We start from the raw sequence: 27,068 nt of genomic DNA, 5'->3' as shown, positions 1-27,068 counted from the left end.
ATCGATCGATTAATCGAGTAATCGGATAAAAAAAAATTGTGTGTTTTTAAACAACCAAAACAAATAATGCATAACGAAAATGAGGTATTTATTCCAACTCCAACATTTGGCTCCAAAACTAAGCCTATTTATTGCAATCTTTACCCATTTAGTGTTTATAAGTGCCAGTGCCAACAATCATATAACAATACAGTTAAGTCAACTTACTGTAAAACATGTATAACATGTAAAACTATGAATACAAACTTAAATAGTAAAGGCCATTTGGCCTTAGTTTTTGTCTTCTTAATACAACATTACAAAAAAAGGATTGCACCTTCTGCAAATTACCCACCGGAGAGCAAAAATAAATGAAATGAATATAAAATATCAAGCTAAACAGGTACACAATGTATACAATTTATAAAAAAAATAAGTGTAGCTTTGAAAAGGGGAATGTTTTATTGCAAATATGCATTTTGTTAAATAGAAAAAAACAGCATTTTGTTTTTCACTTAGGCTAGTTTAAGTATATTAGCACGTTTTGTAGTATTATATTTTTTTATTAATTGAAAATGTTCTATGCTCAATTACTTTGGTAGCCGATTATGTCTTCCCCAAAAGTACGAGTGGATTTGGAGAAGCAGGCTGGGGAGTTTCATTTTTTGTTGTTGTCTGTAACTATTTGGCAGACGTGACATAGCCTACAAACAAGGTCTCGCAAAGACTGCAATAAAATATTTGTTCCTCCATCACGTCCCGGTGTATACAGTGAATGCATGCTGATATGCATGTAATATTGTTTAAGCATATGTGATGCATTGCCGCAATTGGTCTGACTGGCGCGTGAGAGAGAAGGTGCGTGTGTGTGTGTGTGTGTGAAGGGGTTCTTTTTTTAGGCTATACTCTCTTGCAATTGAAGTGAATACGTTTACTACTTAAAAACATCAAAGCTAAACATCATATCTAGTCAACCCGCATCACGACATCACTACAAATACAGTATGGGATTAAAATCAGCGAACATCAATGTATAGGCTTAGGCACAGGCAGAAATATTGGCGCTGGAAAAAAAAATAAAAAATGGGGGGGACAGAATTGTTACCTTGTTTCAGCGACGCTGAAAGGAAGCGATCCCAAACTTCAGACATTCTCTGCCGTTTATGGACATCTTTACTCTCCGCCATCGCGCCAACTAAATTCAAAATGTATCACGCGCTATGGTGTGCTTCCCCTGAACATTGAACAACGGTCCGTTCGAAATCAGATCCCTGCGCGTATAGTGCGCGTCATAGGAATTTAACGAGGCTTCGAGGCAGAGTTTTTGCCTCGAGGAATTTTTGTAATCGAGTAAATCGAGTAACTCGATGAATCGTTGCAGCCCTAATATATATATATATATATATATATATTTTTTTTTTTTATAAAGTGCAAATAAATACACTTTTATAAAATAACTTCAAATAGGCTATATTTTTTTCAAATATATTTTTAGAAAACCACAGGCACCTTTGGGGTTGTTATCTTTTTCCGTATGTATAGTGAAGTGAAAACGCTGCATCGATACTCGATACTTTGGGGAATGCCTTCGGCATGACGCATCTGAAGTCTGTAATGGAACTATTCCAATCTTGAGGCTCGACTGACCTCCTGGATGGGAGCCCCAGACAGTAGAAAGCATTAGATAAGAGGTGAAGGCAAAAGCGCACCTTGTTCTTCAAATATGAATGGTTCTAGATAACCAGCTGTCTTTTTAATAAAGGGAAATAGCTCCTAACCCTTGACCTAACTAGATGGACTGACTCCTCTCAGCCTGAGGCCTATATAGGAACCTCCAAGGCTATGACCTTGATCATCCGACACATGCGATAGAGGATGGAATACCTGAAGAATCATGATAGTGCCTACAGGCACCTCAGTACCGGGGCAAAAATAATGCAGAGTGGCTCCTATGCTAGCCAGTAAGAGGGGGCAGCACCACCACTCTTCCAGGGAGTAAGACAAGCAGGAAGCAGACTCAATAGATTCTTCTATATATTCATATATACTCATATATATAATATATGTCATCCACAGGACATGATGGGTGCCAGGGATAACCCATCAGCCTGATGCCAATAGGCTGGATGAAAGGATTCATCCTCCAATCTACAGGAACATGGAGTTTGAGTGGGAATGTCCCTACGTGCACACCCTTAGAGGCTTGCGGAGGGCACTAAGGCCGCCACAGAGGCCCTAAGCATGAACGGGAGATCCCGTTAGAGAGTAGGATGGAACACCAGTACTGAAGCCAGTGGGCAGTAATAACCCTGGGTTCAATGCCCTCCCTAACTTAAATTGTTTAGTTCCTAGTAGAGTGAGGTTCTAGAATGTATGACCTGACCACCTCGGTGGAAAGGGCAACCTTGTTATGGGTGGGACCCCCTCAGGGGCCAGACCCAAAGTCTCCAAAGCTCTGGTCTTGGATGAAATAATTTACCACCAGCTTGAGACAAAAGATCTCTCCTAATAGGGATTTCCCATGGAGGACTCTCCAAAAGACTTATAAGGTCCGAAAACCAAATTCGGGCCGGCCAGTACGGAGCTACAAGGAGTAGTCTCACTCCGTACCTCCTGACCCTTTCTAGAACCCCAGGGAGCAGAGTGATTGGGGGAAAGCGTACAGACGTGACTCGGCCACATCTGTACCATGGCATCCAAGCCTAAAGGAGCTGGATGTGAGAGAGAGTACCAGAGCAGGCAATGAGAGTTCTCATGAGAAGCGAACAGGTCAACCTCCGCCCAGCCAAACTCTCTCCATATAAGCTCAACCACTTAAGGGTGGAGCCGCCATTCCCCGGGCCTCAGCCCCTGCCTCGACAGGATGTCTGCTCCCATATTTTCAACCCCAGGAATATAAATAGATCTGACCGAGAGAAATTTATCCTGGGACCAAGAAGAATCTGATGCGCCAGTCTACAAAGAGGGCGAGATCTCAAACCTCCTTGGCGGTTGATATAAAAGACCACCGACATATTGTCTGTCCTAACAAGAACATGATGGCCTGTGAGGTCCACAAGGAAGTGCCTCAGGGCAAAAAATACAGCCAACATCTCCAAGCGATTAATATGCCATATGAGATGATGGTCCTTCCAAGTACCTCGGGTGTAACGGCCCTCCTTAACCGCACCCCAGCCCGTGAGGGACGCATCCGTAGTCAAACTCTTTCTCTGACATGGTGCTCCCAAAACCGGGCCTTAAGACAGGAACCATGGTTTCTTCCACATGACAAGAGAACGAAGGCATCTGCGCGTAACTCTGATCATACGAAAAGGGTTTCCCAGAGGAGAAAATCCCTTGTTCCTGAGCCACCACTGCAAGGCCCTCATATGGAGCAGACCAAAGGGTGCTACCACCATAAGACCCGAAACTCTTTGAAAGTGTTTGACAGTGATAGCCTGGCCTAACCTAATACTCTTCATTGTGTTTAAGATAGTATTAATAGGAGCTTGTGGATCTATCACGACAGACCACTCCTCGGAGCTGGTCTGACTGACAGTCGGTATCTTGAATCTGAACCCCCTTGGAGGTTGATCCAGTACCCTGAGATCCAAACAAGGCCTAACTCCTCCCCCCTCATAGGAACTATGAAGTGCCGGCTGTAGAACCCGGGCTCCCGTAACCAAGGAAGAGCCCACTTTGAGGTTTCCTGTGTTAAGAGGGACTAGACTTCCTGTTCCAAGAACCGACCCTGCTCGGGGCTGGCCAACATGAGAACCACCCCTAGTAGATAATATTTGTATATTAGCTCCACTGTAAGCAGGATCCCCTAGGCTATTTTCTGAAGACCCCTGGGGGTGTCTAAATTTGCCATTATAGGGACCAGTCCCTCGAGACTGGCCTCGGCTATAGATTCCCAAATGGCTTCGGTGACCTGAAGCAGCTAACTGGCAGGAACTAACCGAAATATGCTCTCTACAGACCTCCTTTGAGGCAACGAACTCGACAGGGCCGCAACGTCCTCGGGCAGACACTGCGATTTGTGTTCGCTGGAAGCCGATGTGTCCCGAAGCGCCATCGGCGGCGGGAGGCAGACATCGATTTCCTAAGGGCTGCATAATGGGGCGAGACTCTTGTACTCGCTCTCCTGGGGGAACGCCCATAAGGGTCCGCGTGTTACGACAAGACCTTTTAGTCGAAACCCTCTTAACCCGTGAGACAGTCCTCAGACCTGTCTTCGGTATGGAGGGCTTTGTGCGAGAATGTTTCCTCTGACCCCAAGCCTTATACGGAGGGGGGGCACGAGAGGCAACCTTCTCAAAGTATGAGGAGCTGGTGGCTGTCCCATGAGGCTGCCCCCTGGCAGCAACCCCATGAGACCTGGACTGACAACTGGGGATAGCTGATTGTCGCTCTGCCTCCTGAAGCCTCTCGACAACGGTCCTTGCCGTGTCGCCAAAGAGGCCAGAAGGCGAAAGGGGGGCATCGAGATGGAAGGTTTTTTCCCTGACCTTCTTCCCGATCCCCAAGCGATTTAGCCATAAATGTCTCTCTGAGACGACTAGTGCTAGACGGCACGGGCCGTCTCTTAATAATACGGAGAGATAAGTCAGCCACTCTACGAAATTTAGTAATACCGTCGAGTGAGACCTCCCAGTTATAATTTTCTTTGAGGAGGTCAGCCTGGTATGCCTGTAATAACCCCATCGTGTGTAGGCATGCACCGGCACGACCCACCACCATATATGCTTTCCCTAACAAATTCGATGTACGAGATTTGGAGGGAAGTGTCTGAGCTATCAGGGGTGACGCAATGTCGGGGAGAAAATATTTCGCAAAATATTCCTCAACCCGAGGCATCACCTCATAACCATTCTCATTAGATTCCCTAATGAATAAAAATATATACATGAGGGGGAAAATAATTGAGATGAACATGGATTTTTCCACGATCTCGATACCTCAGTATGGAGATCAGATCAGTGAAAAAAGGAAAGGCTCTGACACGCAGATTGTGACTGGGTCTGCAGGAAGCGCTCATTTTCCATTTTATTTTTCTTAACCGCTTCCTGCTTATTAAATGGCCATTTATTTTCACATTTAATTTAGCCACTGCCCTGGTCACAACCTCCAGCAACTCCTCAATAACGTGAATATGGGGTGGCGAATCCCCATATCCACGTGATTCAGTGTTGATAATATCTAACCCCTCGGAGCCAGATAAATCAAACGCTGTGTCTTTAACACGGTCGGAAGAAGCCGCAGCGCGGGCTTCCGAACCGTGCGCGAGACCAGTGGAGCTGGTTAATAAACACTGAGAAAGGGTCGCAACCGTCTCAGTGTTATATGCCAGCCCCACGTGCGAATCCCATGCATACAAGCGGCGCGCTGCCTCAACAGACGCGGGACCTGATGCACTGGGAACGCGAGCCTGATCTAATAGATCGAACAGGCTCAAAACGGGAGCGGAGCTCTTTCATAGATAACTGAAAACAGTTTGCACAGACAGCGCCCTCGAGCACTGCTCGTGCATGCTTCACTCCCAGACAAACAACACAGAACGAGAGCGCGTCATCCTCGCTCGAACAGCGTGTGCAAGGGGACGCACACCGCCTGAGTCATTTCTCTATATTCGCCATATATATTGAGATAGACAAACAACACCAAATAAGACGTACAGTCACACAGAACACTTGCTGAAGACAGAAAGCTGACGCGGCTATGTTCCGTTGTCCTTATATAGCTTCCGGATCACCGTCACATGCGACGTCACGAGTGACGAAAGACACAGCACCAATCAAGATTGGAATAGTTCCATTACAGACTTCAGATGCGTCATGCCGAAGGCATTCCCCAAAGTATCGAGTATCGATGCAGCGGGAGTTCCCTTTACGAAAGGAAACTTGTTCAGCTGGAGTGTGTAGCCTACATTGTCTTTGTGCCCGTGTCATAGTTCTTTGAATAAGAAAAGTCAGCTCAGCTGTTAAATAATGCAGTCGAAATGCTTGAGCAACAGGGGTGGGCGGAGGGGTGGGCAAGCTTCAATCAGGGTGGCATGAGTATCATACTGTTGGTAGCCTAAAAATGACGACCGTGCGGGTTGATGTGTGATATAGCCAATCCACCTTACTCCTACGCCTCATTATTATTATTATATGCACCATTATACGCCCCATTACGCTGTACGAGAATTACGGGTGTAACTTCCGTTAAGCTGTAAACAATCAGTGAAACGCTCTCTCTATGAACGCAATACATTAAAAAGGTGATTTCATTTTTACTCTCACTCATTCACTTAACTCATTATTGCATAAAGATTTTAGATAAGGTATTTGGCTTTCAGGAACACCCCAGTAAAAAAATCTGGAGGATGAGTCAACCCACTCTCATTTTTTTGCTTCCGACGCCCATGGTAGACTATTATGTAACTTATGTTGCCTTGATCAAAAATGTTCATTAACTTCAGCATTACGTGATGCAATTTCAAGTGATTTCCGTCATTTTGACAGATTATAAATTGCATTTACATGTGAAAACAAACATGGAAAGAGACGCGAGGATTTGAGGAGAGACGAGAGATTCTTCGTGCATTCCATCGTAAATTAAATTCCGGAGTATAACATTATTCTCATGATGTCTGAAAATAAATCATGAAGGAAAATTGAGAGCTCATCCAGTCAAACTGACGATCAGCTTTATTTGTAGGGTAACCCATTTGAAATTATTCGTTTCAGCCTTTTCCCCCCATAATTCAACACGCTGTAAGATCAGGAATAAGGTATATGGTATGGAAACCGTTTACGCGTGGTTTTGACCCAGTCTCCATATGCTCCACTTCTATTGGATAGTCGCGTGTCGTGTTCAACGGAATTCATTTGCATAAAGATGGGCATCGGACAGCTTTTTGACGCGAAGCATTTTTCCAAATGAAGCGTCGCCATCCCGGAATGCTTTTAGGCATCTGTTGACGCCCAATCAAATGCCATCCGCATATGTGCAAGAGATCAGTTATTAGCCTATGGAGGACGAAACCTGCGAAAGCAATAAATAAATACGCAAATACATAAATACATCCACAAAATTCTACATAGACAAATATATAAATAAATAAATGTGCAAATAAATACATAAAAACACATATTCCAGCATAAATAAATAGGCTATATAAATAATGAAATCTGAGAGGAGATAAATAATTAAATAAATATTTTTTCCTTCAAACCGTTTATTTTTCCCTGGCGCAACATGCAAATGAGAGGGTGTCAATCAAACATCAGAGGAGGGTCTCTGTGCCGCCATTGGCTGACACTGTTGATAATAGTAGTAGTCTTAGTTGTCTGCTGATTATATTCTCTTCAGAGATGCATCTATACACGCTTTAGGTTAGTTAGCAGCTACATTTGATGTGGCAGTAGATCCGTTTGTCAAATAAAACAGGGCAGTAAACTTAGTTTTAGGTTTGATATTCCTGCATATTTATTTTGTTTTGAGTTTAGGCTACTAAGCGACTGAAAGAGAGGTTGGAGCTTATCGAGGTGGAAAAACAGTTAATTTTAGTGAAATTACTAAAACTAAAAGGCAGAAATGAGAGAAGGCGTAGACGAGATGGTACGTGCGACCCGTGAACCTGTTGACGTTGAACCGAATTTAAAAATGATTGGCGGTGGAGAAGAACACGCCGGAAATGCGTAGGAGGAAACGCGATGCTATCAAGCCGACCAATCACAGATCTTGCGGTCCGCGCATAGACAGTATATAAACTGGACACAGCGACCCCATTGGATTCAACGGAGACAAGTGAAGTCAATTAGAAGCACATACTTCATGGGGGTCGAGCGACTGCGCAGACTCAAACTGAGCTTGACGACGTAGATGTGACGTGAGCAGCCTGTCTGTCTTCTAGTAGCTGTGCCGAGAGAAATCTGAATCATTCCCTTCTGAATCTTGCAGAGACGGAGAGTGTGAGTAGGAGCTGTCCGTGAGCTGGAGCAGGAGCAACTTTTGCTATGTATTCTGATTAATTATTTTGTCACTTTGCCTCCACGTCCCCCCGATTGCCCGTGAGCTTCTCCTCCCGTCCATACGGTAATCTCTTTACTGTGCGACAGAGAGTCGCGTGGTTATGACGCAATCGTTAGCCTATTTTTACACAAACTGCTTCTATGAGGCCATAACGTAAGATACAAGGTAATGGAGCCTTTTATACAGTTTCGTGTTTCTTTAGAAATAAATAATGGACAAATGGAGTCTTTAAATGCCTCAGATGTAAAGTTATTCGACGCCAAAATGAATGGGAGTCAATGGGATGCTAACAGCAGGTGGGGGTCCGCTAGCCAATGGCGGCGCCCGGGGAAACTTCAAAATAATATAAAACCCTGCCCTCCTGGGTCCGCGCCGTCGCGACGTGTAGTTACATTTTTGAGGAGGTGCGCCTCAGGGTACAGCACCCGACGCAGAAGTATAAATTGCCCATAAACGGATCCACAACAGTTTTGCCGCGTACACTGTTGTTATGTATTGTCATCACTGTCCTGCTTTCTTATTGGTTTACGCTCTGTTGTTATGTTTCGTCATCATCACTGTCCCGCGTTCTCATTGGTTTGCTGGTATATGGGGGATTAATTCTCGCCCAAGAGGAAAATGTGCTGCTGCTGCCATTCAACAAAAATCATATTGTGCAAGACTAACTAGACTAAATCAAGTGGAAAAAAGTCAAAATTTAAATAATTTTTCATAGTATTTTATTTTCTCCATAAGGAAAGTTATTTTTAATGAAAACTTATAAACTGTTATAGACAGGCATACTGTAAGCAGACCTGTTACTATCCGAGGCTGTTAATCGATAGAGTATATGCATTTGTCAAAGTCATCCATTTGCATTATTTCAACTTCCTTTAAATAATTCTATTTTTATTATACTTACATTTATTATAATGATTTTTTACTTTTTTTACTTTTATTTATAATAAAGTACTAATATTTATTAGATTATACTTATTTTTAATGCTTAATAAATAAATAAAAACCTTCTGGCATACATATTGATTTATTTGTCGTCTCTGATTTAGATGCCTGTCCTCAGCTGATGCACCTATTGTTTAAAGGTGAAGCATGAAGTTTCTGTGACATTAGTGCCGTCTAGCGGAATTACAAAAATATTTTGCAAACCCCCCTTTCGCGCGTTGCGCGTGACTCAACTCAACAGCTTTTAGGGGTGCTTGTGAAGGCATCAACAGGTAAAGGCTACTTTCAATAAATGCTCAAATATAGGAAACTTGTAGCCATGCAATGTGTCATGAGAGTAAGCAACTGAGCAGCGAACACTCTCTAACCCGTCCAGCGTGCACCAGGTGCCATTTTTATGGAGTGAATTTTGTGCCATAATTAAACAAACAAATCCAGCGTTTTTCAAACGAACAATCTGCTTTGCAAAGGAAAACTCGACTCGCAAAGTCTGACCTTCTCAGCGCCACCTTTTCCTTTTCTTTTTTGTCTTTCCATCATTTGGGGCTGTTTACACCTGGCCACTTCATGCATTTTCTCAGATCGGATAGCTATCTGATTTACCAAAACGATTCCATTTACACCTGGTCACATAAATGTGTTTTTGCTAAACGAATATAAATCCGATCTTCAATTCCCGCGCTATATGCAGATTTAATGGAGTGCACGTCACCGAAAGCAACTTATATGAGCTGCATTTTATTGATCATCAGCTAAAATTTCAAACTCAAAGACCGCAATAAGAGAGAGCGGCTACAGTCGTTAGATCATTTCAGTTCTTTACTTTTAATGAAGATGATTGTGTGTTAAGCGTCTGCGACTTACTTTCACTTTGATTCACTTAGTTTGCACGTTGGCTTGATGAGTAGATGCTCAGCTGCGATCGGATTCGGATTCAAATCCGTCTCGAATGCATTTCGGAGGGCATTTACACCTGGGAAAAGTCCAGACTCTCCTGATTGCCACCCCTGTTGTTCACCCAAAAAATGAAGTTTCTGTCAGTAATTACTCTCCATCATGTTGTTCCAAACCCATAAGATATTCGTTCATCATCAGAACACAAATGAAGATATTTTGAGGAGTTTATTTTTTAGTTTATTTTTAGTCCATCTTCTACCCTGAAGTCCGTTTTGCAGAGATGGACTAAAATGAACTCCCAAAAATGACTGTCAGATTCTAGAAGATGAATTCTTCAAACAGTGGTAGAAGAGGATCTGGGGCCTCATGTATCAATCTTGCGTACGCACAAAAACTTTGCGTACGCCAGCTTTCACGCTCACGGTCGGATGTACTAACAGTGAAATTAACGCGAGAATGTGCGTTCCTCCACGCCAATTTCATGTCTGGCGTACGTACATTTCTCATTGTACATTTCTCAGTGACTCGTACAGGCAATGAAGTGAAGTTGCAAACATTACACAACTAATTGTTCTACAAGTCTATTGCACCACCTGTGGGAAGCATTGCTATTAATTTGCAATTTATAAAATAATTGACATCACACGAGCCTTATGGGAATATTCTATCAATTATGCAATTAAGTAAGAACATATAAAAGCATATGCAAATTGATACAACCCTTAGTCTATGGCAATGACAGCTTTGGTTTAACGTCCACCTTTATATCAGACCATTTCTTTTTAAGGTCATTTACAGTGTGACTTTCAGATCCCACCGCATTGACGGCATCAGACAAACTCTCCCACTTTTCCTTTTGTTATTAATTCCGGAGGACAAAGTTCCAAATAAAATATTTTTTCTCGTTTCTACCTCCGATAGTAGCACCTCCAATTCACTTTCTGTAAAGTTTAGTTTCTTGCCGCTTGCTTTAGCCATTTTCTTGCTGCTTTCTTTTGCCAAAGTGGACTCATTACCATATTTAAATTGACTTAATTAAGGGAGGAGACTGGGTGGGGCGTTGTGCTCGTGCATGTGCGCTCAATTTTACGTTAATCTGGATGTACAAAGAGAATATGTGTGGGATCCTTCGTACGCAGAGATTCATACATCTGTTTTTTTTTGTGCGTACGCACATTTACAGCTTTGTCGGTACGCAATGTTTTAGTATGAATTCAACGCAAGTCTTTGAACATGAGGCCCCTGGTGCTTGGATGTGGTCTTCATGTATTTTATTACACTTCAGCTTGTGATTCTTATTAAGAGGGGGTTCATTTTTAGGATTGTTTACCTAGCCCAAGTTTCACACTTAATTCTTCACCTTAATTCCTAATTCTTTTGCAGTTAACATGTGTCTTATCTTCTCCACCTGTATTTGTCTGACCCTGCTGACCCAATGAGCATTTCACTGTCCAATGGTCATGCCTTAACTGCAATCTCTAGTATTGCATTAGTATTGCATTCTTCTCATGGGCATTTAATAATTTTTGACTTTTCAGTCTTAGTTAAATCTTGTTTTTGGCTATTTTATCTGTAAAAGAAAATAATTCTGCACACCTGAATATAAGGCGTTTTTCATTTCCAGCCTTCATGAACAATTATATATCACTTATAAACGATTAAATACAAAATGAATAGTAGTTATTAAGATTAATATGGTTTGGAATTGGCAAAATGTGCCTGGGAATAAAATATGATCAGAAAATCAACGTGCCTAATAATTTTGCGCACACACTGTATATGTTTTTCATGAGATGTATTTTTGTCATACTGTCCTGACATTTTGTATGAATTAATCAAAACTTAGTTTGAATTATTGTTGTGTTGACTTCTAAGTGCCATGGTTAGCATGTGTCAGAGTCAGTGTGTCTAGCAGGCGTATGATGTTCTGTCATGACTGATAGTGTTGGGGACGGTTGCAGCAAGTTATAAATTGCATGTTTAATAAAGGTTTGTTGCATTGTAAATTGTTCAGTTCTTCCTGTGTGACACTGAAATATGCAGAGATTGAAAATCATCTGTAACGCCTGATCACTGAATCTGTGTAGGCCTTTGTAACAAACAAAACTCAATAACTGTTATTTGATAAATATGACTAAATAAATAATATGATAATATGATAATATGATTCACACATCATAATCAGAGAGTTCTTGTGACGCGTGATATCAACAGAAACTTTTCTCTTCAGAAAGCTGTGTGAATATGTGTCTAACAGCAGAATATTCACCAAATGCACTGTTTGTTCATATTGTGCATGTTTTGAATTAATCTCTGTAATGAAGCTTTACAGAACTGTATGATTTAACATTGATAATAATTATATGATGTTTTATTAATATATACAAATTGGCTTTGTCTAGTCCAAATAGTCTCTGAGTAACTGAGAGAAATGCAAAAAGTGTTGCAACTGTCCCCGGTCTCCCCTAGTTATACTAGATTATAAGATAAAATATTCATTTCCTAGTTAAAGATCACCTGGTTTGTTCAATATTGTCTGAAATGTTGACTACACCCCTTGAGCGTCCCATACACTCGTGTAACATTACAAGAGGAAGCGTGTGTATGAGCGAGGAGAAGAGCTTAGTCAATCTTTCTGTCACTCTGAGCTGTGTTTCTCTCTGGACGCTTCCTCTTCTCTCTTACTGTTAAGGTTAGTGACACTTTCTCTTTTGTTTTGTGAAAAGATTTTATTCATTTATTTAAATATGGACATTTGTTTTTCTATATCATAGTTTTTTCATGAGAAATGAATGCATTAGGCTATATAACACATAGCCTAATAAGACGCACAATTATCGTTCATCACAATTATCAAATAAAATTTGATAATTGTGATATTTAAACTGTGTATTATTAATAAATATTGTTTCATATCTTGTTACCTTTACATCATTAAAAATGGGTGTCTCAACTGTACCATGCACTGTCTCAACTGTACCACATATGGGTACAGTTGAGACAAAGTTGAGACAAAAAGCACCTTATTTTTATGAGCTAATTGTGGAAAATATAAACTACTTGTGGGTATTATGGATTGCTAATATCTTAGTCTACAAGCTAATGTAATGTCATGTGGAAATTCACTTCTTTTCAGTATCTATTATTGTGGGAAAAATCAAAACGCAAAAAGTGACTCAACTGTACTCAGTCTGCCCTATTTATGATGTTTAAGATCAAACACTGTTATATATCATTCATCATCATCATCAGTTTCATCTTCTCTGGTGTCTGAATGTGTAAAATCACTTCTAAACTATAACTTTTCATTTATTGAATATAGGCTACAGGAAAAAGGATAATTTACCGTACTTTATCCATTACAACAACGGCTCTATCAAATGTCTATTGCGCGGCAACTGTGGTTTAGAAGAAAAAGACGTTACAGAAAACTGTTGGAGGAGGAGAACTGAAAACACTGCTCTTGTCGCATTATACGCCTCTTGGTTATGACAACAACCCTGAGCTGTGATTCAGAAGATCCACTTCATATCTACTTGAATCAAGCTGCCTATAATCTTGGTTCTTCAGAGTTACGATTTGGATAATCTCTTGGTACAGTCAACGTCAGCTGCTCATCTTCCTAATAAGGTACTCTTTTTTTTTTTTTTTTTTATTGTGTTTTTATATCGTCTAGACATAAGATATATCAGCCCGATCTAATGAAAGTGCATTTCTACACCAAGAATTGTATCTCTTGTGCCATTTATAGCCTAAGCCGAAAATAGTTTTATGCGTGCAGATGATACTGACACTCTATGACATGGGTAGACTGAGTACAGTTGAGACACTTTTTGCATTATGATTTTTCACACAATAATAGATACTAATAGAGCAGCGGTTTTCAAACCCTGGGTCGACTTAAAAAATGGGTCGCCAGGATGATTTAAGGAAAATATAGTTAAATTAAAAAACAAAATTTGTTTTCATAAAATCATAGTCTATAGGCCTATATAAAAGAAACACGCGAAATATGGCTATTTAAACAATTAATAGATTAATAAAATGAAAGAAAAAACTGACAGCATGCTGCTGAGTTTGGTTCATTTCTGTGAGGCGCAGCGCCTCACAAACAAGTTGATGGAAAGGAAACCGAGACGCAGTTTGTTTGTTTTCTTTATTTTACAAAAGCACATTGCAATCTTGACATCGCAGCTGGTTCATTATCAAAATAAAATAGTCAACCTAACATAGAAATTACACTGCTCTGTTTAAATAGTCAGTAGCCTACAATTCGTGCCATTCTGCGTAAGCACCGCTCCACTGTGATGTTTCTGTGGTGTCACCACTTGTCCTGTGGGTGGCACTAGCAGATCTGAATGCATGTGAGTGTACCGTGGGGTGAAGAAGAGTGAGTCTGAGTAAAGCATGTGAAAAAGCTAGCTCTGTGTTGCTTGCGTTCCATGGACGAAGAGCTATCGGAAGCCCGAAAACGCGCTCTGTTGATTCACTGCCTGGGGGCAGAAGGCCAGAGACTATTTTACACGCTCACTGTTGCAGATGATAAGTACGACACGGCATTGCAAGCTATTCGCACATTCTTCGAGCCAAAGGTGAATGTGGTAGCTGAACGGTACAGATTTCGCCAGCGAGGACAACGGCATGGTGAAACTACGGATCAATATGTTGCGGCGCTAAAGGAGCTTGCGGCTACATGCGATTTCGGAGACATGGAGGAGGAAATGATCTGGGATCAACTGGTTGAAAAAACAAATTCAAATCACATACGGGAACGTTTACTCCTAGAGGTGGATCTTACTTTGAAAAAAGCTGTCACATTGGCCAGCCAAATAGAAATGGCAGTGGCGGAGGCAAATGTGATGAGCAAACCGGCAGATGGCACTGTACAAGTGATTCAACAGTCACGTCATCAGCACAATAGATATAGCCGCGAAACGGGGAAAAATGCACAGACATTACGAGGAGCAACGGCGATGCACTCATCTACATCCCAAGGGAAAACGTGTTACAGGTGTGGGTCAAAACAGCACACTGCCAACTTTCAAAAATGCCCTGCTAAAGACGCTATCTGTAATGCATGTAAAAAAAAAAGGACACTTCGCCAAAGTATGCCGTGGACACAAAAACGTAAGTGAGATTTCAGTTCCTGAAGTGACTGTGCTTACGGTAGAAAGCCCTTATCGCGACTCAAGCAAGATAATGTGTACTGTTCAAATCACCGTATGTGAAACTAAACAGAACGTGGAGTTAATGCTGGATACGGGCTCAGCAGTATCAATTATTCCAATATCTGTGTGTACCCAGTATTTTCCTAATGCTACCCTGGTGAAAGCGAAAGTGAACTTAGTAAGCTATGGTGGACACGCCATATCCGTAATGGGATGTATAGAAGCTGAGATCATGTATGGCGAGTGGCGTGCTACAGCTGAACTGTTCGTTGTGAACACTGGCACTGCGGTGTTGGGACGAGACTTGTTTGCGGCCTTGGAACTGCAGCTGTTAGATGGCCGTATTGTTACATTGTCATGCCGCACGATAAATTCAGCTGACGTTAGTACGAATTCTGAGAAACTGGGCTGCGCACAAGGATTTGTACACTTAGTCAAAGTTCGTGCCGACAGGAAACCAGTACAGCAGAAACTGCGCCGCCTTCCATTTGCAGTTCGTGACGCTGTGTCACAGGAGTTAAAGCGACTCATTCAGCAGGATGTGATCGAACCGATTGAATCATCAGAATGGGTCTCACCAGTTGTGGTCACTAAAAAAAAAGATGGCAATATACGACTTTGCGTGGACTTGCGAGAACCAAATAAGGCCATAGTAGTGGACAGTTTTCCACTTCCTCACATGGAAGAAATGTTTGCAGAGCTGAGGGGATCAACTGTCTTTTCAACGCTAGATCTTCAAAGCGCCTATCACCAAGTCCTACTGCATGAGGATAGCCGCAGCCTCACTTCATTCATCACGCATGAAGGTTTTTCACTATAAGCGAGTACCTTACGGACTGGCGTCAGGGCCGAGTTGTTTTCAGAGACTGATGTCGACCATACTTAAAGGACTTGCACATGTTCAATGTTATTTGGACGATGTTATTGTCTCAGGAAAGACCGTTGAGGAACATGACAAGAACTTGAATGCAGCACTTCAGCGTCTAGAAACAGCTGGACTTAAATTGAACTATGACAAATGCCACATCAGACAGATGGAGCTGTTGTTCTTAGGACACACAATCTCGGCTGGAGGACTTCAGCCGGATGCTTCTCATGTCCATGCAGTCTCACAAGCTCCACCACCAACGGATATTGCCAGCTTACGCTCTTTTCTCGGGCTCACATCGTATTCCAAATTCATACCCGATTATTCCGCAGTGGTTAAGCCCCTTAGAGCATTGACTCGTGGATCTGCTTCATTCACCTGGACGCCTGAGGCACAGAAAATTTTGAGCGGGTGAAAGACCTTATAATTAATAGCCCTGCACTGACACTTTTCGACCCTGAGCTACACGCTATCGTTACAACTGATGCTTCTAATTACGGTCTGGGCGCCGTTCTCACACAAAGGCACCCAGACGGGTCTGAAAAGACTGTTGCTTTTGCATCACGCACCCTCACACAGGCTGAACGCAAGTACTCCACAATTGAGAAGGAAGCATTAGGCTGTGTGTGGGCAACGGATAAATGAAGAACTTATCTGTGGGGGTGACGTTTTACTTAACGTACAGACCACAGCCCACTCACAACGCTGCTCACTTCGAAGGAACATGGGCGAGCAGGACATCGGATTGCTCGGTGGTCAGCTAGGTTGATGGCTTTTGACTACGACATCCAGTACAAGCTTGGACGTGAAAATGTTACAGCTGATTGTTTGTCTCGCTTGCCATTACAGAGCAGTGACCCTGTGCTGGAGGATGACATGGAAGTGGTTGCACTAACTTCAACCCTCACGGCCATATCTGCTGATGATTTCAGAGCTGCAGGGGCTACCTGCCCAATATACAGTGAAGTACGTAACTTACTGATGACCAAATGGCCAAAATCTCCTTCAGGATGATTACATAGTAAGAGGCACTCACAGACTTTTAGTACCAGAGTCTTTGCGTGGCCAGTTCATTGCTTTGGCTCACGATACTCATCAAGGCATTGTTAGAACCAAACAAAGACTCAGAGAGCTGTATTGGTGGCCGGGTATGGATGCCAAGGTTGTGACAGCCATCAAATCATGCATTACGTGTCAAACTCATGACAAGTCAGCAGTCGTTCGCACTCCGCCACTCCAGCCTGTACCTCTCCCAGATGGAGCATGGGAGAAACTCGCTATAGACATTGTGGGGCCCTTTGACAAAGCTCCGGCAGAATGTCGTTTTGCTGTAACTTTAGTGGACTACTTTAGTAAGTGGCCAGAGATTGCTTTCATGCCTCAGGTAACCTCTTCAGCGGTTATTCAATTTCTGTCGACTGTGTTCAGCCGTGAAGGTAACCCGAAGGAGCTGATCTTCGATCACGGCTCTCAATTAATGTCATGTGAGTTTGAAATGTTTCTTCAAAACCGAGGAATCATGCATCGAACTTCATCTGTGTATTATCCTCGTGCCAACAGAGAGGTCGAACGTTTTAACCGTACTTTGAAGCATGCGTTGCTGACTGCTTTCCTGGAAGGCAAAGGTTGGAAAGAATTCACAAAGGAATTCTTACAAGCATACCGTGCTACACCTCATTCGACTACTCAGCGTTCACCTGCTGAATTGTTACATGCAAGACCGATGCGCACTAAACTTCACATCTCAGGATTGCAGAATCGGCAGCATCTTCAGCAACCATGTACGCAGAACATTGTGGATCGAGTGAAACACATGCAGAAGAACTCCAAGACATACACTGATTGCAAGCGTGGGGCGACGGAAGTGTCATTTAAACAAGGATCTTTTGTTCGAGTGAAGCGACCAGGTATCCTTCCTAAGCTCCAATCTGCATTTTCCAAACCATTGAAAGTACTGCAAAAGATTGGTCTTTACACTTACAAACTGTCTGATGGGCGTACTTGGAATGCTTCTTACCTCACACCCTTCTCTTATGGGAAGGAGGAGAGTGGGATACAGGAACTAGCTAACTTTGATTATGACTGTAAAATGCAAACTGCACCAGTGACTCAGCCGGGAAGACAGGTTAGAGTTAAACGAGCGCCAGTATGGGCTCGGGACTATGTTATGAACTAAAAGCGGTTCATTGACTCCAGGTGAATATTATTTTACATGGGGATATAAGGTAACAAATGCATATAGAGTGTTGTTCTGTAATGCATGTTGTGCAAGGGAAATTGTTAAGTTCATGTTTGGTACTGTTATGCAAAGTCATTGTTAAAAAAATAAAAAAAATAATACTTTGGTCACTGTTCAGACATAAATGTATACTAGGTATAATTGTTAAAAGAGAGCAAGATGTGGTGTCACCACTTGTCCTGTGGGTGGCACTAGCAGATCTGAATGCATGTGAGTGTACCGTGGGGTGAAGAAGAGTGAGTCTGAGTAAAGCATGTGAAAAAGCTAGCTCTGTGTTGCTTGCGTTCTTACAAAGACATAACAGTTTCCAAGCACATTTTTGCGCATGTGAAGAGGGTGATTTTTTTGAAGAGGGATCGATATTGGAACGTGAGTGAAGCACAAAGAAGCCCATGAGCGTAATTTCCTATGGGGACAGGGGGGACATGTCCCACCGTGGTATCGCGGTTGCGGCACAGGCGATGAAACGCCAGAAACAACAACAGGTAACTTTAAGCTATTGTTATATGATCCCGCTCTTATTCATGCAAATGCTTTTAAACCATTCATGCGCGACAAGACAAAAGAGAACGCGCTGTTATTGAATGTCCTCCGGACACACACACACACGACCCACAGATAGACACGCGCCAGTAGGCCTATCAAGTTCTCTTTCACGCTATAACGAACAACACACATGTATGCCAAAATGTCCATTTTGTCGAGTATCCTCACAAGAACAGTCTTAAATTAGTTAAATAAAATCTTAAATGAAAGTAAAGAGTAGTGAGAGAATGGGATGCGTGAGATCTTCAGCAGCGGCTGGTCCTAAAGTGGCAGCAGCCAATTCTCTCTGTCAGTAAAGTTAAAGCAGCTTTATGCAGCTTTGCCGATTTCTTCGCTGTTTTCTCGCTTTTTGCTCACGGGTTTCTCTCTAGAGCTCCCCCTACAGCTTCGGAATAGATATTTGACAACACTGTCGTCAAAACTCGTTGGCGACTCTCCCCCCTCCCATCTTCTCCCGCTGGTCATGTGCATTTGTTTTCAAAGAAGCCGGCGAACACACAGAGCCATGTCCACTGAGGTGTGTATGATACACAGAAGGCTAGCATATCAATGTTTAGATAGTGTATGTGTGCAGTGCCGTAAAGCAGTTCGTTACATCGCGAGACCTGATATCACGCGATACTTCCTGATGCTGCGGCCCGCCGGCCCAAAGTTGCAAGGGTGGTTTTTCGTCTCACAGGCACTTGGGGGGTGCGAGAAGACCACCATTCAAAAACAGTCAAACAGTCATATAACCATTCCAATGATTCCGAAGCTAAATTATTTCGTTTTGGCTTGTTTATAGATATTTTTTTCATTCTTGTTCTGTTCTGAGTATCATTAAATTTAAAGGATTTAAAGGATTTAAAGGATACACACCTCAGTGGACATGGCTCTGTGCGTTCGCCGGCTTCTTTGAAAACAAATGCACATGACCAGCGGGAGAAGATGGGAGGGGGGCGAGTCGCCAACGAGTTTTGAGACAGTGTTGTCAAATATCTATTCCGAAGCTGTAGGGGGAGCTCTAGAGAGAAACCCGCGAGCAAACAGCGAGAAAACAGCGAAGAAATCGGCAAAACTGCATATCGCTGCTTTAACATGTTTTCCACCAAAATAAAAGCTTGATGCAGTTTGAATCCAACTGCACTTTTGCTGAGGGGAATGCATGATCAGTGTTTGGCCTTTATTTACCTTTATAAAGGCCGATTTTTATTTTTACCTTATTAAATATATGCATCATATTTCATGTCAAATTCTTACATTTGATCAAAAAATTCAGTTATAATAATAAAACAGGGCTGCACAGTCAAATTAAATTATATATAATGCAAAATTCCAACTGCAATTAATAGCTTAATGTTAAAATTTGAGATTAATGTTTGAAGTAAATGTTTAAATATACAAGAAAAAAAATGCAATGATACTTTTAAACATGAAACTAAATCGCCAATAGGTGGTGGCAAGTGGCCGTCTTAATAAGTGAATCATTCATTCAAACGATTCATTCAAAACGCTGAATCATAATCATTCAGTAACAAAACACCGCGCTGATTGTTGTTTTCCTTTGGAACTATTTTCATCGGTGAAATATAAATTAAAATTGAATGTGTAATGTGTCTAAAATGTAAGTAACTTAATATTAAATAGGCTCCTTGTTTGTGATCATATTCAGCAAAATGCTCCCTTGGTCGTGTTGTGTAACATATATAGTCATATCATAAATAAATAAAAACTCTATATGTTTCTGTAGGCCTAACTGTTGTCTTCTCATCTGAGGCTGGGACTCTAGTGTTCAGAGCTTGTCTGACAGTTTCATGCTTTGCTGGAACTTTGCCATTGTGTTAGAACTGGTTACACTGGTGTCACTTGTGAAACCAAATGGCGGCGCCGTGGGTGAAAACGTACAGATTAAGGGGCGATAATATTATAATAAGATCCTCTTAAAAGATATAACACTTTAAAACAATAACATTAGTGAATCTGTTATCTGAACCTGTAGCATTAGTTCAGCCACTGTATTATAATTATGATGAAAACCAGTTTTGTATCTGATCAGGACTCCTGATAAAATCACATCTATATATTTACATTTATCATCATCATTGATTATTCTGAATATTGTAGAGTTAATCTGAGATGCTGTAATAACACTGAGCTCATGCAGATGTTGATCAGGAGTTGATCTGATGTCTCGTGATATGATGTTATATCGCTTTAATGAAACTCTTTCTGTGTGATTGAACAGATTCAAATGAAGAGGAGAAAGAAAATCAGCAGAAATCACAGATCAGCAGAAAACAAGAAGACTGAGAGAAAAATGGAGGACAGAAATGAGACACAAACCAGTGAATCTCCAGAGGAAAGAGGACAGAGACTTGATAGATCGAGCAGTATGGAGAGAAGAAAGCCAGACTGTGAGTGTTTGATCATTATTGAACTTTAATTCTTCAACACATTTTATTCCTGTTGTTAGATTTACAAATAACCCACAGTTGGGAAAGTTCTACACCAACCCATAGTTGGGTTACTTGTTGGGGTTATTTCTAATATAATTGTCGGTGTATGAATGAGTGAGTGAATGGGTGAATGTGAGGCGATATGTAAAGCGCTTTGGTGGCCGTGGGTCTGTTGGAAGCGCTGTATAAATGCAGTCCGTTTACCATTTTAACCCCAAATTATCAAGAGAGTAGATTTACTATTCAAACTGATTCTTCAGACTTTCTGCACTATTAAAGCTATAGACTATTGAAGCTTGTGATTGTTGTGATGGAGAACAATATCCCATAAACTCAATATATTTGTGATTTCTAGTGTCCTGTGATCCAGACGAGCCTGTAAAGTTTGATTCTGGTGTCAAAACTGAGAAAAGATTCTCATCAAACCCTTCATCATGTTCTCAAGAACACACAACATCTTCATCACTGACATCCATCAGCAGCTGAAGACCTGAACATCTTCATCATCACCATCATCTTCATCATCACATCATCTTCATCACCAACGTCATTGTTGGCCACCGCTGGTCATGTGTGATGCGGGACCCCAGAAGTGCTGCGCTGTTACACTATGTGAACTCACTCAGAGAAACACACCGAAGAAAATTATATTTTTCCGCGTTTTTTCAAGTATGGAGACGCTTGAAGAAGCATCAGTTGTGTTCTAGACGCTGGAACGAGTCTGTGGCAAAACTCAAGGGTTTCACACACACCATTCAGATCAGAGAGAAGATCGACAGCTCTCGTTAGAGGCACGAAACATGTTTTAGCGTTAGATAAGAGCCTATTACCAACACAATCCAATCTGAAGTTAATTAATACATCGTTCAACAGGACATAACTGTTTTATACATATAAATATAGGTTATATGTGTTTGCACACGTGATATCAGGAATCAGCGTAACACACACATGAGGACAGGAGTGAAGGCGGTGTGTAAATCGAGTTAACCCTCTCACTTCTGCTGGTTTACTGAGATCTCTTATCCAGTGTGAATTGGCCATTAATATTACAGACGTCCAGTGGTAAATCACATTACTCCATCTACCCTGGTAAAAAAAAAAAAAAGGTATTTCAAACAATGTTTAAAATAGTCCAAGTGATTACAGCGGCTCAACCTTAAGCTTATCAAGCGACGAGAATACTTTTTCTGTGCAAATCTACTTTTAAACACGAAATGATGAAATATTTACATACATATTTATATACATATATTTCAGCCCGTTCTCATCCTAGGGCGTCATATCGAACGTCTACATCGAACGCACATGGCACCCTTTAGCGTCAATATGAGACGCAGATAGAAATGGGCCAGAAGGCGCCTCCTAGCGGTCTAACCCTAACCCTACACTAGACCTAAACCTACCCATAACCGAACAAAGCTCTGTGCGTCTCATATTGACGCTAAAGGGTGCCATGTGCGTTCGATGTCGACGAAATGTCAAAAGCGTCAGTATTATGACGCCCAAGGATGAGAATGCGTTGTATATTTACAGCGGGTCTATTCACACCGGATTAGTATCACCTGAAGGTAAAAGTCGCCGTAATCTTTACTGATTGTCCGTCATGATCACTGAGATGCACATTCAGACCGAATAGGGCTTTAGTTTAAATCATTTCTATTTGTGTTTGATTTGTAATTTACATGCTGTCGGTCTTGATATTCTGTATTAGTGATCTCTTTTTATGTCATGAATTCATCAGTCATTCACAAAAAGCCAGCAAAGAAACATGAGACGAATCAGGGCTCGTATCAGCCCTGCAAATATATGAGCTATGCAAGAGTGCATTCTGTTACACTTGACTTTTTATTAGCTATTTTTTTCCAATTGAAAACACTTTTTTTCTATTAAAGCAGTATTCCATGTTAAAATAGAGACAAGACAATTACAGTCCAGCTTTTGAAGGTATTTCTGAATAGTGTTTCAGAGTAAAGATCTCTTTGCTTGAGATTGCTGCTAAATCATGATGCAAAACGTTCAAGGTTTAGTCTGTTCTTTAGTGTTGGGTTTCATTTGTCTTGCAGCTTTCCCTTGCGGTACTTTTTTGTTTTATTATTATTCAGGTTGAACATTTTCTTTCTCCCATACTTGGGTAACAAAAATGGATTTGTTTTAAGTGTTAAGTGGTTGTTTCATGTGTCGTTATGAATATTGTTGGGTTATATTAGTACTCATCACTGTGAAAGAAAAAAAGGTATAGGTACATTAGTGAGCACTTCTCTTACTTTCAGAGCTTTCGAGTTTTGAAATGTGTCAGTAGGCTACCGTAGTTCAGCTTTCGACCGCGACTTTTCTTCAATCATTTGCATTGACAGGGGCAGATCGCTCGCCACACACACACACACACACACAGTCACAGGATTCCACGCACCTGCAGCGCGCGTGAGATACACGACGGACGTCCCGTAAGCGCGCGGGGGCTGCTCATGGTGTTAAACCCACGAACACCAAAGCGGAACTTTTGCCGTTTAATAAAAGAAATTTGATTTCTTTTAATTCGATGACGTTGAAATGTCAGCTGTGTATATAGAGATAGGCCTATCATTTTGTGCATTTGTTTGTCCAAATCTTTGTCTGGATTCCAAGTGGGTACATGCAAGATTAGCCAACTATACAGAAATTAGCGGGCTCGTTGAATAACACAGATTAATAAACGTTCTGAAAATATTAATAAATCGTAGGTCTTCTGATTTGTTCATGGTGAATTCAAGTGATGCGAATATGTTCCAGATGGCTCAGCCTCTAATACCATTTTACACCACCTAATGTCTTTCTTTTATATATAAACGTAGCCTACTTTCTTAAGATTTACAATTTAAAAATATCACTTTGCGTGAAGGAGGTGTCAAGATGTGTCCTGATGTTGTCACAGTGTTTGGTTTGTGTTCCCTGGGCAACCACTAGATGTCCTCCTTCCCCACGGTGTCTGTCACTTTCTGAACTACATTCCCCACGATCCTTGTTTCTTCATTGCACTCAGCTGTCCCTTGTCATTAATCATTGCACTCAGCCAATTCCCCATTAGTATTGTCATTTCCCTGTGTATATAACCCTGTCTGTTTTAGTATGTGTCACGGAGTCCTTGTAATTATCACGCCACTTCTGAGGTCTGTTATTGCCTGTTGTTTTGTTCCTGTTTATGTCTGATTGCTACCTTGGTTTTGACCCCTGCTTGGACTGGATTACGATTACGGAATACCCCATTAAAATACTTACTGCTATTGGATCTTCTCCCTGTTTCTTGTGTGTGGATCGTGACAGATGTGTTCTGACATGCTCTTGAGTCTTGATAGTCATGGTACAGCAGTGAGTGCTTTGAATCAATAATGCCACAATGTGGTTTTACATTTCATTGTTGTAATTGAACAAACTTAAGGATTAAAGTAAGCCTATGAACTTTGAACACCAACTTTATTTTAACTTCTCACACAGAATATTTCTCAGGCTTCATTGTTCCCAAACAACCTCTTCTGTTTTTAAATGTAAGGTTGTCATCTAGAGTTTGGCGCCACACACTCATTGACATCAGGCTGAGAAACACACTGAATTTGTATTATTATTTTAATGCTTGGCCTCCGATTTCTGAAGCACATGAACAATAGTCTGATCAGAAACCTCTCAGATTTCATCAAAAATATCTTCACTTATGATCCAAAGATGAACTAATATCTTACAGGTTTGGAACGACATGATGGAGAGTAATTACTGACAGAAACTTCATTAATGTGTGAACACACACTTTTAATAATCTGCTGTGTTAGATTAGACTGTAAATTATACTCAGATCTGTTATTTTACTGTAAAAGATGATCTTGTGTGTGTCAGGAGAATAAAGGTCATGAGTGTAACCGGCACTGAATGAGCCGTGGAGAAAATGAGTTCAGAAAGTGTTCAGGACAAACACACAACTGATCATTTTATGCTTTTTATTTATAATAGTGTGTTTCTATCTGGACTTTTATTGCCATGATTAATTCAGTTTTTAGTTTACTGTTACAGTAAATGTGTCAAAGAAATGAAGAACTTGATTTAAAGAATATTCTTAAACGGGGAAAACAAAATGACACATAATGCAGATAAAGACAGAAACAGCAGGAGTAAATGATGCAAACGTGTGTGTGTGTGTGTGTGTGTGTCAGAGAAACTCACATGAGGAGGATCATATTTAACATGGAAAACACAATACTGTCACAACCAGATGAAAATGCAGTATTTCACTGATAAATAAACGTATAAATTAATTACATAAATAGATTGTTTTAACTATATGAAAATATAATAGAATTTACACACTTATAATATTTACACTTATTCCAAAGCCTAATAAACGGACACAGTTGATTTCTCCCGTTCGTTTGTTCTCGAGGAAGATTGAAGGTCTGGAAACATTAGTTCATCATGTTCTGTTATGAATGAAGATGCTGTCCGGATCTCCAGAGTCCAGAAGAAACTTTATAAAGAGACACATGCCGTGTTCATCATCATCTTCATCAATATTCACTGAAATATAAATAAAATATTGATCATCTGATCATCAGAGCTGCAGTGATCTCAGAAATGATGGCCAAACATGATCTTACATTAGTTTCAGGCGTCCTCACATCATTTATTCAGATATCAGGATCTCAGCTCATGTTTGATCTTCTCTGATGATTCAGATCCACTCTTTACAGGAGTGTGTGGATCCACAGAAACTGTCCATGAAGAAACATAATATTATCTTCAGTTTAAAGAGGGACAGAACAAACACATACAACACTAAAACTGCACAAGATAATAATAATGATGATGATAAAGCTGATAATCTAAAGAAGGTTGTTTATACACCCCACTGACAGTTAGGTTTAGGGTTGGACCTCAACGCTTACATTTTTTCTAAACATTTTATGTTTCCATACGTTCACATCAAACAAATTCATACGAAATTGTTACCTTGTATAATAGTTATGTTTTCTCATGAAATCTGTCTCTATTAATCTGTTGCAAAACTTGAGAGTATTTGAATCTGAATGTACTATTTATATTTATATAGTACATTAAGAAAATTGTACATACAGAATTATTTTATTTTTTATTTTTAAATATTCAAGTTTGACCTATCTACTGTCAGGAATGTTAGAAGACAAAACGCTCAAACAAATCTCTTATGCTGATAAAACACAATAACATTTTCATCTGAATAAGTGGAATATAATTCATATATCTTGCTACACCCAGGCCCGTCGCGACAAGGCAAGCAAACCAAGCAATTGCTTGGGGCCCCGAGCTGGCCTGGGGCCCCAAGACAACGACTGGTTAAGAATAAAATGCAACGACAAACTGTGAGCGCCCCTTTGATAGTCAATGCAGTAAAGTGCAATGACACTGTTATCGGGATCCCCCTCAAGGGGGCCCCCCTCGCTGACAGCAGCCAGCCAACCACGCGTCTCTGCTGCCGGCAAAATACAAAACCTCCTCGGCAGTCATCATGAAGCGGAATTATGCAAGTAAAACAAGATAGTAAGTGATAAATTACACTGGATAAAATAGCTCTATTTGTCTTGTACAAATGGTGTAATTTTGCAGCAGGTAGGCTAGCAAAAATATGTTTATGTTAGCTGTCTGCCTGACGATAAATGCTGCTTGTAACGAACAGTTAGTGCAACTTTTTTTTCGAACGGACGGAATATGGTTACATACTGTAATATGTTTTTTTTTTTACGGGATAAGGAAGACGCAGATCTGTTCCAGAATCAATTTTTTTCGTATTTAATGACATGACATTGCTATAGCTTTGTAGGTGATGAAAGTGACATAGATAGCATGCTATACTAACTATTCCACCGTGATAATCTATTTACCAAATGGGGGTTAGGAAAACCACACAATAAATTATGTGCATCAAACATTAGCTCGGGATGTTTTTAATAAATAATTTCTGCTTCTGGGTGTTTGACTGTAAATCCCCTTAC

General features: G+C 41.0%; 1 protein-coding gene across 3 annotated transcripts in view; it reads left to right on the top strand.

Annotated features, from left to right (window-relative positions):
* Positions 1-24,343, top strand: part of LOC311096822 (uncharacterized protein) — a 34,127-nt gene extending 9,784 nt beyond the window's left edge. Inside the window, exons 3-5 of one of the 3 annotated variants that reach the window (XR_014609124.1) lie at positions 13,142-13,449; positions 20,865-21,033; positions 21,431-24,343. Coding sequence is in view for 1 of the 3 variants with exons in the window: in XM_084136225.1 (XP_083992351.1) it covers positions 16,732-16,821; positions 20,865-21,033; positions 21,431-21,561 (390 nt within the window). In the remaining 2 variants the exon portion in view is untranslated. Of the gene's footprint in view, positions 1-13,141; positions 13,450-16,704; positions 16,822-20,864; positions 21,034-21,430 lie in introns of all 3 variants that reach the window. The other 2 variants (XM_084136225.1, XR_014609123.1) reach the window with 2 other exon arrangements.
* The last annotated feature ends 2,725 nt before the right edge of the window (positions 24,344-27,068 follow it).

The sequence above is a fragment of the Abramis brama genome (genome assembly GCF_963993115.1).
Source record: "Abramis brama genome assembly, chromosome: 15".
In the NCBI taxonomy this organism is placed as follows: Eukaryota; Metazoa; Chordata; class Actinopteri; order Cypriniformes; family Leuciscidae; genus Abramis; species Abramis brama.
Note: the sequence above shows the minus strand (reverse complement) of the source record. Positions and strands in the feature narration are given on the sequence as shown.